Source organism: Bombina bombina, chromosome 1, assembly GCF_027579735.1.
Source record: "Bombina bombina isolate aBomBom1 chromosome 1, aBomBom1.pri, whole genome shotgun sequence".
Classification (NCBI taxonomy): Eukaryota; Metazoa; Chordata; class Amphibia; order Anura; family Bombinatoridae; genus Bombina; species Bombina bombina.
This window is the reverse complement of record NC_069499.1, coordinates 64,817,243-64,833,329: the sequence shown is the minus strand read 5'-3', so window position 1 is coordinate 64,833,329 and position 16,087 is coordinate 64,817,243. Positions and strand designations below refer to the sequence as shown.

General features: G+C 39.8%; 1 protein-coding gene across 4 annotated transcripts in view; it reads right to left on the bottom strand.

Moving 5' to 3' along the window:
* Nucleotides 1-1,292: 1,292 nt before the first annotated feature.
* The window catches only part of CDC42BPB (CDC42 binding protein kinase beta), a 422,828-nt gene continuing 408,033 nt past the window's right edge, over nt 1,293-16,087 (bottom strand). For all 4 annotated transcript variants that reach the window (XM_053697422.1, XM_053697423.1, XM_053697424.1 and 1 more), the window contains 2 exons: nt 4,964-5,022; nt 1,293-4,018 (listed from right to left, as the gene is read on the bottom strand). In XM_053697422.1, coding sequence (XP_053553397.1) covers nt 3,887-4,018; nt 4,964-5,022 — 191 coding nt within the window. In that variant the 3' untranslated portion in view covers nt 1,293-3,886. The remainder of the gene's footprint in view (nt 4,019-4,963; nt 5,023-16,087) is intronic.

Below are 16,087 nucleotides of genomic sequence, written 5' to 3'. Positions count from 1 at the left end.
TCCGAAATTGGCTTATATCAGTGGAAAGCAAGAGTTTACTAATCTTATATTTTTCAAATATTTATACAAGGTATAAAGCACTTTCACCTTTGTCAGCTTAACCAAAAAAATTGTCATGTGGTTTATAATCCTTTGTTCTTTCTGATGTCCAAGAAGGATCTCAACGTAGTTAAGAGGATGAAAAAATTAGTTGTCTACATCACTTAATTTCTTACAGGTACTACTTAGACAAATTGTTGCTTGATTCCACTTTTTCAGTCCACATATGATTTGTTTTATTCATCTTGTTGAGGTGTGTAATTGTGCCTATAACTATACATTTTTATTTTTGACCCTCAAAAACACTTGGAGGTGGGTAAATCCCGCCCCCCCCCGAAATGCCTAACTGCTTATTTTAGCACATCAGTTTCCTCTTCATTGGCTTTTAAAAATAAAGCTTATGTAGAATAGATTTGTAAAGCAGCGACGAAATGTAACCATTTTGATGTTTTTGCCTGCTTTAATTTTTTCCACAGCTTGGGTATTGGATTCCAGGTGTAATGTCTCATGGACTCTCACCACGTTATGAAAGAAAAAACATTTATGCTTACCTGATAAATTAGCTTCTTTCATAGTGGTGAGAGTCCACGAGGCATGCCCACATTCAAGTTTGCACCTCATTTACCCTACTTTGACCTTTCCTGCCTTTCTGTTCTTTTCTCCTCTTGGCTTTATGTTAGACTGATGTGATCAGAGAGTTGAGAGGGATCAAAAGGTCTTGGTGTGTTGGGTATCTCTGCCTCCTTGAATCCCAGATGTAATGGCTTGTGGACTCTCACCACCATGAAATAAATGAATTCATCAGGTTCTTATAAGAATGGTATTGAGTTTATTCTCTGCCTCCATCTAGTCATGGGTTCCGCCATGTTGAAATCTAGCTTTCACTGCATTCCAGTGTTATGTTTGCTTATATGCATAATCTCTCCTATACATACCTGAAGTGAAATCTAGGTTCCAAAATGGTGGCACCCATAATCAGAGGGAGGTGCATTAAATGTATTGTGTTTAATGCCTCTTTAATGTATAGGAAAAGACCCCATAGTAAGAAAATGCCATTGTTTAAAAATATAATGATTTAACAAAACAGAGCAATTTTTTTGTGTTATTTTTATATTGTCCTTTTAAAAATTGTGCACATCTCAGTTTTGAATGATAAATGATTTGGCGAAAGATGCGCCTTGATTTAATGTAACTGAATAATGGAACTCATTCATAACATACAATTTAAATTACACCCAAACATCAAATAAGCATCCATGTAAAATGATTTTAATCGTCAATACAGACCAGCATGAACTTCAAAACTGCCCTCTTCTGCTTTATTAACAGGTCACTTGTTAAAAAAACAAAATCTTACAATTCATAATTACAAAGACGACATACATTAAAAAAGTAAAAACCAGAAGACCCCAAAAAGCAGTAGTGTATGACCCCAACAGAGTCTTTTCACTCGATCTGAACAAGCGGGAACCATCAAACAATAATAAATGGGAGACTAGTTCACTTGGTTTAAAAACTAAAAAAATAAGTGCAAGTCCTATACAGTGTTTCAAAAAAACAAACAAAAAACCATTGTTTTACATTATTAGCCCGATAAAACCAAATTTAAATTAATGACAATCCAACTGTCATAAAATTGGCACAGAAGGCACACTAGTGTGACAGTGACAAACTGGATATGCCAGACACAATTAATTACAAGCTTTTAATGGAACATGGTCACAGATCTTGATTATAAAATATATAATACATGGAAGCATGAGATTAAATATACATGGAGCCATGTGGGTGCATGGACTGAAGCAAAATATACATGAGTTGTGTGCTGTTTACTTGTACATTATTAAAGACTATTAATGTCCATGGGTTCTTTAAGCAAGAATAGACACATCTGGCCACAAAAACTGCTCTTCTTCATACGGGAAAAAAAAACGTGCTTAAGCCCTGAATCTAATACACAGAAAAAAAAGTCCCTAATAAGTCAAGAAATATTGACTATTGTTAAAAACTAAGACACTAATAAGTGAATTTTTCAAAAATTGCACTTAATGCAAAGGATTTGTTTAAATTGTTTGTAGGTCATTATTAATGATGAAGATATTGAAATAAAAATACAAAGTCCAAAGGCACTTTCTAAAACCCCATATGAAATGACACAGGACACACTTGATTAACCAGTTTTAGGATAAGCCCCATCATCAAGAGATAAAGGGACAGGTCTCGTTATTTATTTTCTTACTACAAGAAATCCAAGGTCGCTGTTCATCTGCACTAACGGAACATTCAGGTATATCAAACTGTCAGGTTAACCCCTTAAATGGCTCTGCTCTCAGCTTCATCTACTATTTTCCTATGAACATTTATAAAGTGCCTTTGGACATTTTCTATTGTATACTTTTATTAATGTTTGCATTTTTTTTTACATTTTTATTTACCCATTTTTTTATCATAACGATCATGTGCAATTTATTTTTTTAAAAACTTTCGCTTTGTTAATTACAGTCAAAAGTGACTTTTCTTGCCATTACTGGACAAAATGTTTAAAATAAACAAGGGGGGGGGTTGTTACATCTATAAGCATGTATAACAGTCCACTTTGGTTGGTAGTAACATTACGAGATGTTTCCTTAATATGCTGCCAAAAAGGACTATTATCGATTTAATCTTTTAGAAAGTCTTCCAATAAGATTCTTTTGCATGATCAATGTAGCACTGTGTTTACCTTAAATAAAGGAAGAAAACTAAACTTTAAAAATACACAAACATTCATCCTAGAAACGTTCACATAAAAATGAACAGCATGGGTGTTGCTATAAAAATCTGATAAGGGAAGAAAAGGAACAGGTGAGTGCGTTATACTATTATAATATATATTAGAGGTCTTAAAAACACACTATCTTGTGTCCATAAGATTGAAAATAATCGGATCAGATGCTGAAGCTTTTGCCTAAAGGTTTAACCAATATCTAATCAGCACAAATAATTGCTGACTAACATAACAAAATGGCCAATCCAGTCACCTTATCCAGAGGTCATTAAAATGCTTCACCTGCAGACTCTCAAGCACATGGGACTGCTTGCATTTATACTTTTAAAAAGAACCCAAAACTACAAAAACAATATATATATATTTTTACCCTATAAACATTTAGTAGTTTTTTTTGCAGTTCTCTGCTTTAAAGTAACACAAAGGGTCCGGCAACAGAAAAGTGCTGTTGGAGCTGAGCATTTTGCTTATTTAAAATACTGATTAGAGAGAATACATTTTGCAACCTCCTGTGCAAATAAAGGCCTTTTATAAAGAGACCAAATGAATCATTTCTGATTTAAAAGTCATGCTGCCAGACATTGTGGCTCTGCATTGAATATGTGTTGTATTTCTGCTGATATTAATCTATTTCACAAACAAGAGATGATTTATCCTAAATGCGCTATAACGACAGAATCTTCCTATGCAAAACAGATTTCTTATTTTACAAGAACATACATCCTATCACTGAAGCTGGCTAGCACAATTCTTAGCAGCCATTTCCTCTTTTTGCCCCAGAACTAGCAGCATCATACGAAGGTGAGATTTAAAAATTAACATCCTATCTTTTCATTGTAGGGTTTATAAAAAAAAAAAAACAAACGGAAAAAAACAACTAATAGAAACAGTGAATACTTTGCATATAAAAGCTTGATCACATATATTAAACCCTTTTTTATCACTTATGTATCTACAAAACGGGGGTTCTGATTTTGTGCAACACTAGAGATTTCTTGATCTTGGCACGGTGAAAGAACCAATGCAGCCGCCTCTATAGGCGCATCACATGATGCTTTTAAGTCCTGGTGCAAAGAATAGCTACGCATCACAGGCTGATTGGTCCAGGCCATCCAATGTCAGCTGATTCCTATGGGGAGAGTTTGGACTTGGGGGCCCGCTTGGATTGGAGCTGTTTGAAGGGGTAGAATGCTTTGTGGAGTCGGAATCCGGCTGTTCAGGTAAAAAAAGCAGAAAATCAAAATTACACTGTGCATGCATCATACAAATAAAATGATTCAAAATGTAAAACCTGACATTATTAAAGGACCTATAAATACAGTAGAATTGAATAATTGACAAATACACAATAAAAGACAATGCAATAGGACTGACATTCAATTTGAAATGAGCAGCAGAATATTTTCTTGCATATTTTAAAGTTAATCTAATTTTCCCTCCCTGTGTATCATGTGACAGCCAACAGCCAATTTTGCACATGCTCAGTAGGATCTGGAACCGCAGAAAGTGTGCATATAAATATAATGTGCACGTTTTGATAATAAAATGATATTGTAAAGTTTTGTTTTTTAAATTTCCCTTTAATTTTGACTTTAGTGCCCCCTTACTTGGCTGGTTGGGGCGGTATAATACTTTGCTAATATTTTAACATTTTCTACTATCCAAAGCACAAATGTAATTGCACCATTTCACTTAACGATAATTTGTGCAAAAAACATTGAACATTGGTAGCTAATTTTAGCTTAATATTGTCTAATATTTTAGCTGGGTTTTCAGTAATATCAGCCGGGTGGTGCACTTGTTAAAAGGTTTCTGGGGAGAACACTGTACTACACAGCATTATACCCGGCTGGAAAAGGCTTCCTAACACGAATAAGCACATTTATCCTGTGCAGCTCAGCGTTCAGAAAAAAGGTATTTTCATATATAGAAAAATTTTAATGGGGCAGTGGTAAAGTGAACTAAAATTGTTCATTTTAAAATAAAAAAGTAATAAATACAAATTAAAAAAACACACAAAAAAAAACCCTTATAAAGCTACATTTATATAATTCGGAACCCCCCCCTCATATCTATACCAGATGGTTATGGTTTAGTTTTATTATGGGCAAAAATGACCACACTGTCCCTTTAATCTGTGTAGTATGTTTTTTGTACCTCTTTTTCTAGTTCTTGATCAGGGTCCGTTATACTTCGTGAAGACAGATCTCCAGCACCTGCAGAAATATTACACAGGCAATTAATGATGACAAATAATATTTATATATAAAACTATACAGCTTTTTTGAGGGACAAGTAATTTTCCCCCCTTTAAAACATATTACCTGCAGGAGTGTACTAAATTGTTTAACCTTTAATTTGGCATTTGAAATAACAGAAATTGCCTGTCAAAACCACCACCTGTACTTAAACTATGAATACTGCTGTATTCACTATAGAAAAGCTGTGCAAACAGGACATGGCAATAGCTAACTATTAGATTTTAAGTAGAGCGAGAGAGAGAGAGGTAACACAGGCAGTTATGCTCTTCCTGCAGAAAGTCTATAAGCAGCAGCACAACTGCAAAACCATTTTCAAGTTTGTCCATTGCCAAACTTACAACAATGTTTAGGGATCTTATCACTTGATCATACTCTTTGTGCAGCCAAGACAATATATAGGGACATTGTACACTAGATTTTTCTCTACATGAATGTTTTGTAGATGATACGTTTATATAGCCCATCTGGGAGTGTTTTTGTAACAATGTATAGTTTTGCTTATTGTTAAGTAACATTGTGCTGATTTTTAGACTCCTAAACAAGCCCCAAAGTTTTAGAGATTCATGGGGCTCCTGTTTGTCTAATCTCTCTTTTCCTATGCAGGAAAGAGGGGAGTGCTTGATCTTCCTGTTTCCTCAGCCCCTTTTACTGGGTGTCGCAGACTAACTTCATCAACCGTACTAAACGGGGACATTCAAAGTAAGTTTTTAAAATGTTTTATTCTGGGTGTTTAAATCGGTATCTGTGCATGTTCTTCTTTATAGTAGTGTCTATTATATGCAGTTATATGAAAATTGGTGTATGCTGTTCCTTTATAGGCATGTTCTTGAGAATAGGTGATGGTTTCAATTAGCAAAAAGCTATTACAAATACAAAAATAAACCTGAAAGAACAATTTGTATACTGTACTGTATACGTCTCTGCTTCACATCCCAAACCTGCATTATGATATAAACAGCTCTCAAGCTAAAATAATTTTGAGGGACCTCACAATAGTTTTTTTATATAAAATGTTTAGTTATGAGTAATGAAACTACTTTGCAATAAAGTTTCATTATTTTACTCCCTTTTCATGTAATTTAGCTCTGAAAATAGAGCAATTTCTAACTCTCAGAAAAACATAATTTATGTAAGAACTTACTTGATAAATTAATTTCTTTCATATTAGCAAGAGTCCATGAGCTAGTGACGTATGGGATATACATTCCTACCAGGAGGGGCAATGTTTTCCAAACCTCAAAATGCCTATAAATACACCCCTCACCACACCCACAATTCAGTTTGACGAATAGCCAAGTAGTGGGGTGATAAAATAAAGAGTAAAAAAAGTATACAAAAAGAGGAACTGGAAATATAATTGTGCTTTTATACAAAAATTATAACCACCATAAAAAGGATGGGCCTCATGGACTCTTGCCAATATGAAAGAAATTAATTTATCAGGTAAGTTGTTACATAAATTATGTTTTCTTTCATGTAATTGGAAAGAGTCCATAAGCTAGTGACGTATGGGATAGAAATACCCAAGATGTGGAAGACCACAGAAGAGTCACTAGAAAGGGCGGGATAAAATAAAAACAAAATTTATGCTTACCTGATAAATTCATTTCTCCTGTAGTGTGGTCAGTCCACGGGTCATCATTACTTCTGGGATATTATCTCCTCCCCTACAGGAAGTGCAAGAGGATTCACCCAGCAGAGCTGCTATATAGTTCCTCCCCTCTACGTCACCTCCAGTCATTCGACCAAAGGACCAACGAGAAAGGAGAAGCCCAAGGGTGTAGTGGTGACTGGAGTATAAACCAAAAAAATTTTAAGCCTGCCATAAAAAACAGGGCGGGCCGTGGACTGACCACACTACAGGAGAAATGAATTTATCAGGTAAGCATAAATTTTGTTTTCTCCTGTTAAGTGTGGTCAGTCCACGGGTCATCATTACTTCTGGGATACCAATACCAAAGCAAAAGTACACGGATGACGGGAGGGACAGGCAGGCTCTTTATACGGAGGGAACCACTGCCTGAAGAACCTTTCTCCCAAAAACAGCCTCCGAAGAAGCAAAAGTGTCAAATTTGTAAAATTTGGAAAAAGTATGAAGAGAAGACCAAGTTGCAGCCTTGCAAATCTGTTCAACAGAAGCCTCATTCTTGAAGGCCCAAGTGGAAGCCACAGCTCTAGTAGAATGAGCTGTAATTCTTTCAGGAGGCTGCTGTCCAGCAGTCTCATAGGCTAATCGTATTATGCTACGAAGCCAAAAGGAGAGAGAGGTAGCCGAAGCTTTTTGACCTCTCTTCTGACCAGAATAAACGACAAACAGGGAAGACGTTTGACGAAAATCCTTAGTTGCCTGTAGATAAAATTTCAGGGCACGGACTACATCTAGATTGTGTAGCAGATGTTCCTTCTTCGAGGAAGGATTAGGACACAAAGATGGAACAACAATCTCCTGATTGATATTCCTGTTAGTGACCACCTTAGGTAGGAACCCAGGTTTAGTACGCAGAACTACCTTGTCTGAATGAAAAATCAGATAAGGAGAATCACAATGTAAGGCAGATAACTCAGAAACTCTTCGAGCCGAGGAAATAGCCATTAAAAACAGAACTTTCCAAGATAACAACTTGATATCAATGGAATGAAGGGGTTCAAACGGAAGACCCTGTAAAACATTAAGAACTAAGTTCAAACTCCATGGCGGAGCAACAGTTTTAAACACAGGCTTGATCCTAGCTAAAGCCTGACAAAAAGCTTGAACGTCCGGAACTTCTGACAGACGTTTGTGTAAAAGAATGGACAGAGCTGAAATCTGTACCTTTAAAGAACTAGCAGATAACCCCTTTTCTAAACCTTCTTGTAGAAAAGACAATATCCTTGGAATTCTAACCTTACTCCATGAGTAACTCTTGGATTCGCACCAATATAAGTATTTACGCCATATTTTATGGTAAATCCTTCTGGTAACAGGCTTCCTAGCCTGTATTAAGGTATCAATAACTGGCTCAGAAAAACCACGTTTTGATAAAATCAAGCGTTCAATTTCCAAGCAGTCAGCTTCAGAGAAGTTAGATTTTGATGTTTGAATGGACCCTGGATCAGAAGGTCCTGTTTCAGAGGTAGAGACCAAGGCGGACAGGATGACATGTCCACTAGATCTGCATACCAAGTCCTGCGTGGCCATGCAGGTGCTATTAGAATCACTGATGCTCTCTCCTGTTTGATTCTGGCAATCAATCGAGGAAGCATCGGGAAGGGTGGAAACACATAAGCCATCCCGAAGGTCCAAGGTGCTGTCAAAGCATCTATCAGAACCGCTCCCGGATCCCTTGATCTGGACCCGTAGCGAGGAAGCTTGGCGTTCTGACGAGACGCCATGAGATCTATCTCTGGTTTGCCCCAACGTCGAAGTATCTGGGCAAAGACCTCCGGATGAAGTTCCCACTCCCCCGGATGAAAAGTCTGACGACTTAAGAAATCCGCCTCCCAGTTCTCCACTCCCGGGATGTGGATTGCAGACAGGTGGCAAGAGTGAAACTCTGCCCAGCGAATTATCTTTGATACTTCCATCATTGCTAGGGAGCTTCTTGTCCCTCCCTCATGGTTGATGTAAGCTACAGTCGTGATGTTGTCCGACTGAAACCTGATGAACCCCCGAGTTGTTAACTGGGGCCAAGCCAGAAGAGCATTGAGAACTGCTCTCAATTCCAGAATGTTTATTGGAAGGAGACTCTCCTCCTGATTCCATAGTCCCTGAGCCTTCAGAGAATTCCAGACAGCACCCCAACCTAGAAGGCTGGCGTCTGTTGTTACAATTGTCCAGTCTGGCCTGCTGAATGGCATTCCCCTGGACAGGTGTGGCCGATAAAGCCACCATAGAAGAGAATTTCTGGTCTCTTGATTCAGATTCAGAGTGGGGGACAAATCTGAGTAATCCCCATTCCACTGACTTAGCATGCACAATTGCAGCGGTCTGAGATGTAGGCGTGCAAAAGGTACTATGTCCATTGCCGCTACCATTAAGCCGATCACCTCCATGCATTGAGCTACTGACGGGTGTTGAATGGAATGAAGGACCCGGCATGCATTTTGAAGCTTTGTTAACCTGTCTTCTGTCAGGTAAATCTTCATTTCTACAGAATCTATCAGAGTCCCCAAGAAGGGAACTCTTGTGAGTGGAAAGAGAGAACTCTTCTTTTCGTTCACCTTCCATCCATGCGACCTTAGAAATGCCAGTACTAACTCTGTATGAGACTTGGCAGTTTGAAAGCTTGAAGCTTGTATCAGAATGTCGTCTAGGTACGGAGCTACCGAAATTCCTCGCGGTCTTAGTACCGCCAGAAGAGTACCCAGAACCTTTGTGAAGATTCTTGGAGCTGTAGCCAATCCGAATGGAAGAGCTACAAACTGGTAATGCCTGTCTAGAAAGGCAAACCTTAGATACCGGTAATGATTTCTGTGAATCGGTATGTGAAGGTAAGCATCCTTTAAATCCACTGTGGTCATGTACTGACCCTCTTGGATCATGGGCAAAATTGTTCGAATCGTTTCCATCTTGAACGATGGAACTCTTAGGAATTTGTTTAGGATCTTTAAATCCAAGATTGGCCTGAAAGTTCCCTCTTTTTTGGGAACTACAAACAGATTTGAGTAAAACCCTTGTCCTTGTTCCGACCGCGGAACTGGATGGATCACTCCCATTAATAAAAGATCTTGTACGCAGCGTAGGAACGCTTCTTTCTTTATTTGGTTTGTTGACAACCTTGACAGATGAAATCTCCCTCTTGGGGGAGAGGATTTGAAGTCCAGAAGGTATCCCTGAGATATGATCTCTAACGCCCAGGGATCCTGAACATCTCTTGCCCAAGCCTGGGCGAAGAGAGAAAGTCTGCCCCCTACTAGATCCGGTCCCGGATCGGGGGCCCTCGATTCATGCTGTCTTAGGGGCAGCAGCAGGTTTCCTGGCCTGCTTGCCCTTGTTCCAGGACTGGTTAGGTTTCCAGCCTTGTCTGTAGCGAGCAACAGCTCCTTCCTGTTTTGGTGCAGAGGAAGTTGATGCTGTTCCTGTTTTAAAATTACGAAAGGAACGAAAATTAGACTGTCTAGCCCTAGGTTTGGCTTTGTCCTGAGGCAGGGCATGGCCTTTACCTCCTGTAATGTCAGCGATAATCTCCTTCAACCCGGGCCCGAATAAGGTCTGCCCTTTGAAAGGTATATTAAGCAATTTAGATTTAGAAGTAACATCAGCTGACCAGGATTTTAGCCACAGTGCTCTGCGTGCCTGAATGGCAAATCCGGAATTCTTAGCCGTAAGTTTAGTTAAATGTACTACGGCATCTGAAATAAATGAGTTAGCTAACTTAAGGGTTCTAAGTTTGAGTGTAATCTCATCTAGTGTAGATGATTCAAGTGTCTCTTCCAGAGACTCAAACCAAAATGCTGCTGCAGCCGTGACAGGCGCAATACATGCAAGAGGTTGCAATATAAAACCTTGTTGAACAAACATTTTCTTAAGGTAACCCTCTAATTTTTTATCCATTGGATCTGAAAAGGCACAGCTATCCTCCACCGGGATAGTGGTACGCTTAGCCAAAGTAGAAACTGCTCCCTCCACCTTAGGGACCGTTTGCCATAAGTCCCGTGTGGTGGCGTCTATTGGAAACATTTTTCTAAATATCGGAGGAGGTGAGAACGGCACACCGGGCCTATCCCACTCCTTAGTAACAATTTCAGTAAGTCTCTTAGGTATAGGAAAAACATCAGTACTCGCCGGTACCGCAAAATATTTATCCAACCTACACATTTTCTCTGGTATTGCAACTGTGTTACAATCATTCAGAGCCGCTAACACCTCCCCTAGTAATACACGGAGGTTTTCCAGCTTAAATTTAAAATTTGAAATATCTGAATCCAATCTGTTTGGATCAGAACCGTCACCCACAGAATGAAGTTCTCCGTCCTCATGTTCTGCCGCCTGTGACGCAGTGTCTGACATGGCCCTAATATTATCAGCGCACTCTGTTCTCACCCCAGAGTGATCACGCTTGCCTCTAAGTTCTGGTAATTTAGCCAAAACTTCAGTCATGACAGTAGCCATATCCTGTAATGTGATTTGAAATGGCCGCCCAGATGTACTCGGTGCTACAATATCACGCACCTCCCGAGCGGGAGATGCAGGTACTGACACGTGAGGAGAGTTAGTCGGCATAACTCTCCCCTCGTTATCTGGTGAAATATGTTCAATTTGTACAGATTGACTTTTATTTAAAGTAGCATCAATACAGTTAGTACATAAATTTCTATTGGGCTCCACTTTGGCATTAATACATATAACACATGTATCTTCCTCTGAATCAGACATGTTTAACACACTAGCAGTTAACTAGCAACTTGGAAATGCTTTTTCAAGTAATTTACAATTATATGAAAACGAACTGTGCCTATAAGAAGCACAGAAAAAATTATGACAGTTGAAAATAATTAAGTTATAGCATCAAATCTTTGTAAGAAATATACAATTTTAGCAAAGGATTGTTCCCATTAGCAAAGGATAACTAACCCTGTCAGCAGAAAAAATACACAAATAAACGTTTTTTATCACAGTCAGCTACACTCTTCACAGCTCTGCTGTGATGATTACCTCCCTCAAAAAAGGATTTGAAGATCCCTGAGTTCTGAAGAGATGAACCGGATCATGCAGGAAGAAAATGAACCTCTGACTGAATTTTTTGATGTGTAGTAAAAGCGCCAAAAATGGCCCCTCACACATAACAGTGAGAGAGATCAGTGAACTGCTTTAAATTAAACAAAACTATTGCCAAGTGGAAAAAATAGTGCCCACAACATTTTTTCACCCAGTACCTCAGAGAAATAAACGTTTTTACATGCCAGCAAAAAAACGTTTAACCTCAATAAATCAATTGTTATTTAAAACCTATTGCAAGTCCCTGCAAATTAGGTAAAATCTATGCATACAGTATAAAACCAGTGAAGTACCATTCCCCAGAATACTGAAGTGTAAAATATACATACATGACAGCCTGATACCAGCTACATCTACTGCATTTAAGGCTGAGTTTACATTATAACGGTATGGCAGGATTTTCTCATCAATTCCATGTCAGAAAATAAACTGCTACATACCTCTTTGCAGATTAATCTGCCCGCTGTCCCCTGATCTGAAGTTTACCTCTCCTCAGATGGCCGAGAAACAGCAATATGATCTTAACTACTCCGGCTAAAATCATAGAAAAAACTCAGGTAGATTCTTCTTCAAATTCTACCAGAGAATGAATAACACACTCCGGTGCTATTATAAAATAAACTTTTGATTGAAGGTAATAAACTAATTAAATCACCACAGTCCTCTCACACATCCTATCTATTCGTTGGGTGCAAGAGAATGACTGGAGGTGACGTAGAGGGGAGGAACTATATAGCAGCTCTGCTGGGTGAATCCTCTTGCACTTCCTGTAGGGGAGGAGATAATATCCCAGAAGTAATGATGACCCGTGGACTGACCACACTTAACAGGAGAAAACCGCTATTTCCGCTGAAACACTAAATCCATACAAAAAAAATAAGTCTCTCATAAATTTCACATAAATTACAAGAAAAACAAAAACAAATCATAAGCAGAAGAATCAAACAGACAGTTTCCTGAAGAACTTTTCTACCAAAGACTGCTTCAGAAGAAGCAAATACATCAAAATGTCAAAATGTAGTAAATGTATGCAAAGACGACCAAGTTGCTGCTTTGCAAATCTGATCAACCAAAGCTTCATTCTTAAAAGACCAAGAAGTGGCGACTGATCTAGTAGAATGAGCTGTAATTCTCTGAGGCGGAGAGTGCCCCGCCTCCAAATAAGCCTTGTGAATCAAAAGCTTTAACCAAGATGCCAAAGAAAACACAATTTATGCTTACCTGATACATTTATTTCTCTTGTGGTGTATCCAGTCCACGGATCATCCATTACTTGTGGGATATTCTCATTCCCAACAGGAAGTTGCAAGAGGACACCCACAGCAGAGCTGTAATATAGCTCCTCTCCTAACTGTCATAGCCAGTCATTCGACCGAAAACAAGCCGAGAAAGGAGGAACCATAGGGTGCAGTGGTTACTGTAGTTTAAATTTAAAAATTACCTGCCTTAAAATGACAGGGCGGGCCGTGGACTGGATACACCACAAGAGAAATAAATTTATCAGGTAAGCATAAATTGTGTTTTCTCTTGTAAGGTGTATCCAGTCCACGGATCATCCATTACTTGTGGGATACCAATAACAAAGCTAAAGTACACGGATGAAGGGAGGGACAAGGCAGGAACCACTGCCCGTAAAACCTTTCTCCCAAATATAGCCTCCGAAGAAGCAAAAGTATAAAATTTGTAAAATTTTGAAAAAATATGAAGCGAAGACCAAGTCGTCGCCTTGCAAATCTGATCAAAAGAAGCTTCATTTTTAAAGGCCCAAGTGGAAGCCACAGCTCTAGTGGAATGAGCTGTAATCCTTTCAGGAGGTTGCTCTCCAGCAGTCTCATAGGCTAAGCTGATTAAGCTTCTTAGTCAAAAAGAAAAAGAGGTTGCCGAAGCCTTTTGACCTCTCCTCTGTCCAGAGTAGACAACAAACAAAGCAGATGTTTGACGAAAATCTTTAGTAGCTTGTAAGTAAAACTTTAAAGCACGGACCACGTCCAAATTGTGTAACACAAGGATGGAACAACAATCTCTTGATTGATATTCTTGTTAGATACCACCTTAGGTAAGAACCCAGGTTTGGTACGCAGGACTACCTTATCCGTATGAAAAATCAGATAAGGAGAATCACATTGTAAGGCAGATAGAGCTCAGAGACTCTACGAGCCGAGGAAATAGCTACCAAAAAAAGAACTTTCCAAGATAAAAGCTTGATATCTATGGAATGAAGAGGTTCAAACAGAACTCCTTGAAGAACCTTAAGAACCAAGTTTAAGCTCCATGGTGGAGCAACAGGTTTAAACACAGGCTTGATTCTAACTAAAGCCTGACAAAATGCCTGAACGTCTGGAACATCTGCCAGACGCTTAACTAGCTGACAATCCTTTTTCCAAACCTTCTTGGAGAAAAGATAATATCCTAGCAATCCTGACCTTACTCCATGAGTAACCCTTGGATTCACACCAATAAAGATATCTACGCCATACCTTATGGTAAATTTTCCTGGTGACAGGCTTTCGTGCCTGTCTTAAGGTATCAATAACTGACTCGGAGAAGCCACGCTTTGATAAAATCAAGCGTTCAATCTCCAGGCAGTCAGCCTCAGAGAAATTAGATTTGGATGGTTTAAAGGACCCTGAAGTAGAAGGTCCTGTTTCAGAGGCAGAGACCATGGTGGAAAGGATGACATGTCCACTAGATCTGCATACCAGGTCCTGCGTGGCCACGCAGGTGCTATCAGAATCACCGATGCTCTCTCCTGCTTGATCTTGGCAATCAGTCGAGGGAGCAGAGGAAACGGTGGAAACACATAAGCCAGGTTGAAAGACCAGGGAGCTGCTAGAGCATCTATCAGTGTCGCCTTGGGATCCCTGGACCTGGATCCGTAACACGGAAGCTTGGCGTTCTGGCGAGACGCCATGAGATCCAGTTCTGGTTTGCCCCAACGATGAATCAGTTGTGCAAATGCCTCCGGATGGAGTTCCCACTCTCCCGGATGAAAAGTCTGACGAAAATCCGCCTCCCAGTGCTCTACACCTGGGATATGGATAGCAGATAGGTGGCAAGAGTGAATCTCTGCCCAGCTAATTATTTTTTAAACTTCTAACATCTCTAGGGAACTTCTCGTTCCCCCTTGATGGTTGATGTAAGCTACAGTCGTGATGTTGTCCGACTGAAATCTGATGTACCTCAGAGTTGCTAACTGAGGCCAAGCCTGAAGAGCCTTGAATATCGCTCTTAGTTCCAGAATATTTAATGGAAGGAGAGACTCCTCCTGAGTCCACGATCCCTGAGCCTTCAGGGAGTTCCAGACTGCACCCCAACCTAGAAGGCTGGCATCTGTCGTAACAATTGTCCAATCTGGCCTGCGAAAGGGCATACCTTTGGACAGATGGACCCGAGATAGCCACCAGAGAAGAGAATCCCTGGTCTCTTGGTCCAGATTCAGTTGAGGGGACAAATCTGTGTAATCCCCGCTCCACTGACTGAGCATGCATAGTTGCAGCGGTCTGAGATGTAAGCGTGCAAACGGCACTATGTCCATTGCCGCTACCATTAAGCCGATTACTTCCATACACTGAACCACCGAAGGGCACGGAATGGAATGAAGAACCCGGCAGGAATTTAGAAGCTTTGATAACCTGGACTCCGTCAGGTGAATTTTCATTTCTACAGAATCTATCAGAGTCCCTAGAAAGGAAACTCTTGTGCGTGGGGATAGAGAACTCTTTTCCTCGTTCACTTTCCACCCATGCGACCACAGAAATGCCAGTACTACGTCCGTATGAGACTTGGCAATTTGGAAGTTTGACGCCTGTATCAGGATGTCGTCTAAATAAGGGGCTACTGCTACGCCCCGCGGCCTTAGGACCGCCATAAGTGACCCTAGAACCTTTGTAAAGATTCTTGGGGCTGTAGCTAATCCCAAGGGAAGAGCTACAACTGGTAATGCCTGTCTTAAAAGGCAAACCTGAGAAACCGATGATGATCTTTGTGTATCGGAATGTGAAGATAAGCATCCTTTAGATACACTGTAGTCATATATTGACCCTCCTGGATCAGTGGTAGGATGGTACGAATAGTTTCCATCTTGAACGACGGAACTTTGAGGAATTTGTTTAAGATCTTTAGATCCAAAATTGGTCTGAAGGTTCCCTCTTTTTTGGGAACCACAAACAGATTTGAGTAAAAACCCTGTCCCTGTTCCTCCTTTGGAACTGGATGGATCACTCCCATAACTAGGAGGACTCGTACACAGTGTAAGAATGCCTCTCTCTTTATCTGGTGTGCAGATAATTGTGAAAGGTGAAATCTCCCTTTTGGGGGGGAAGC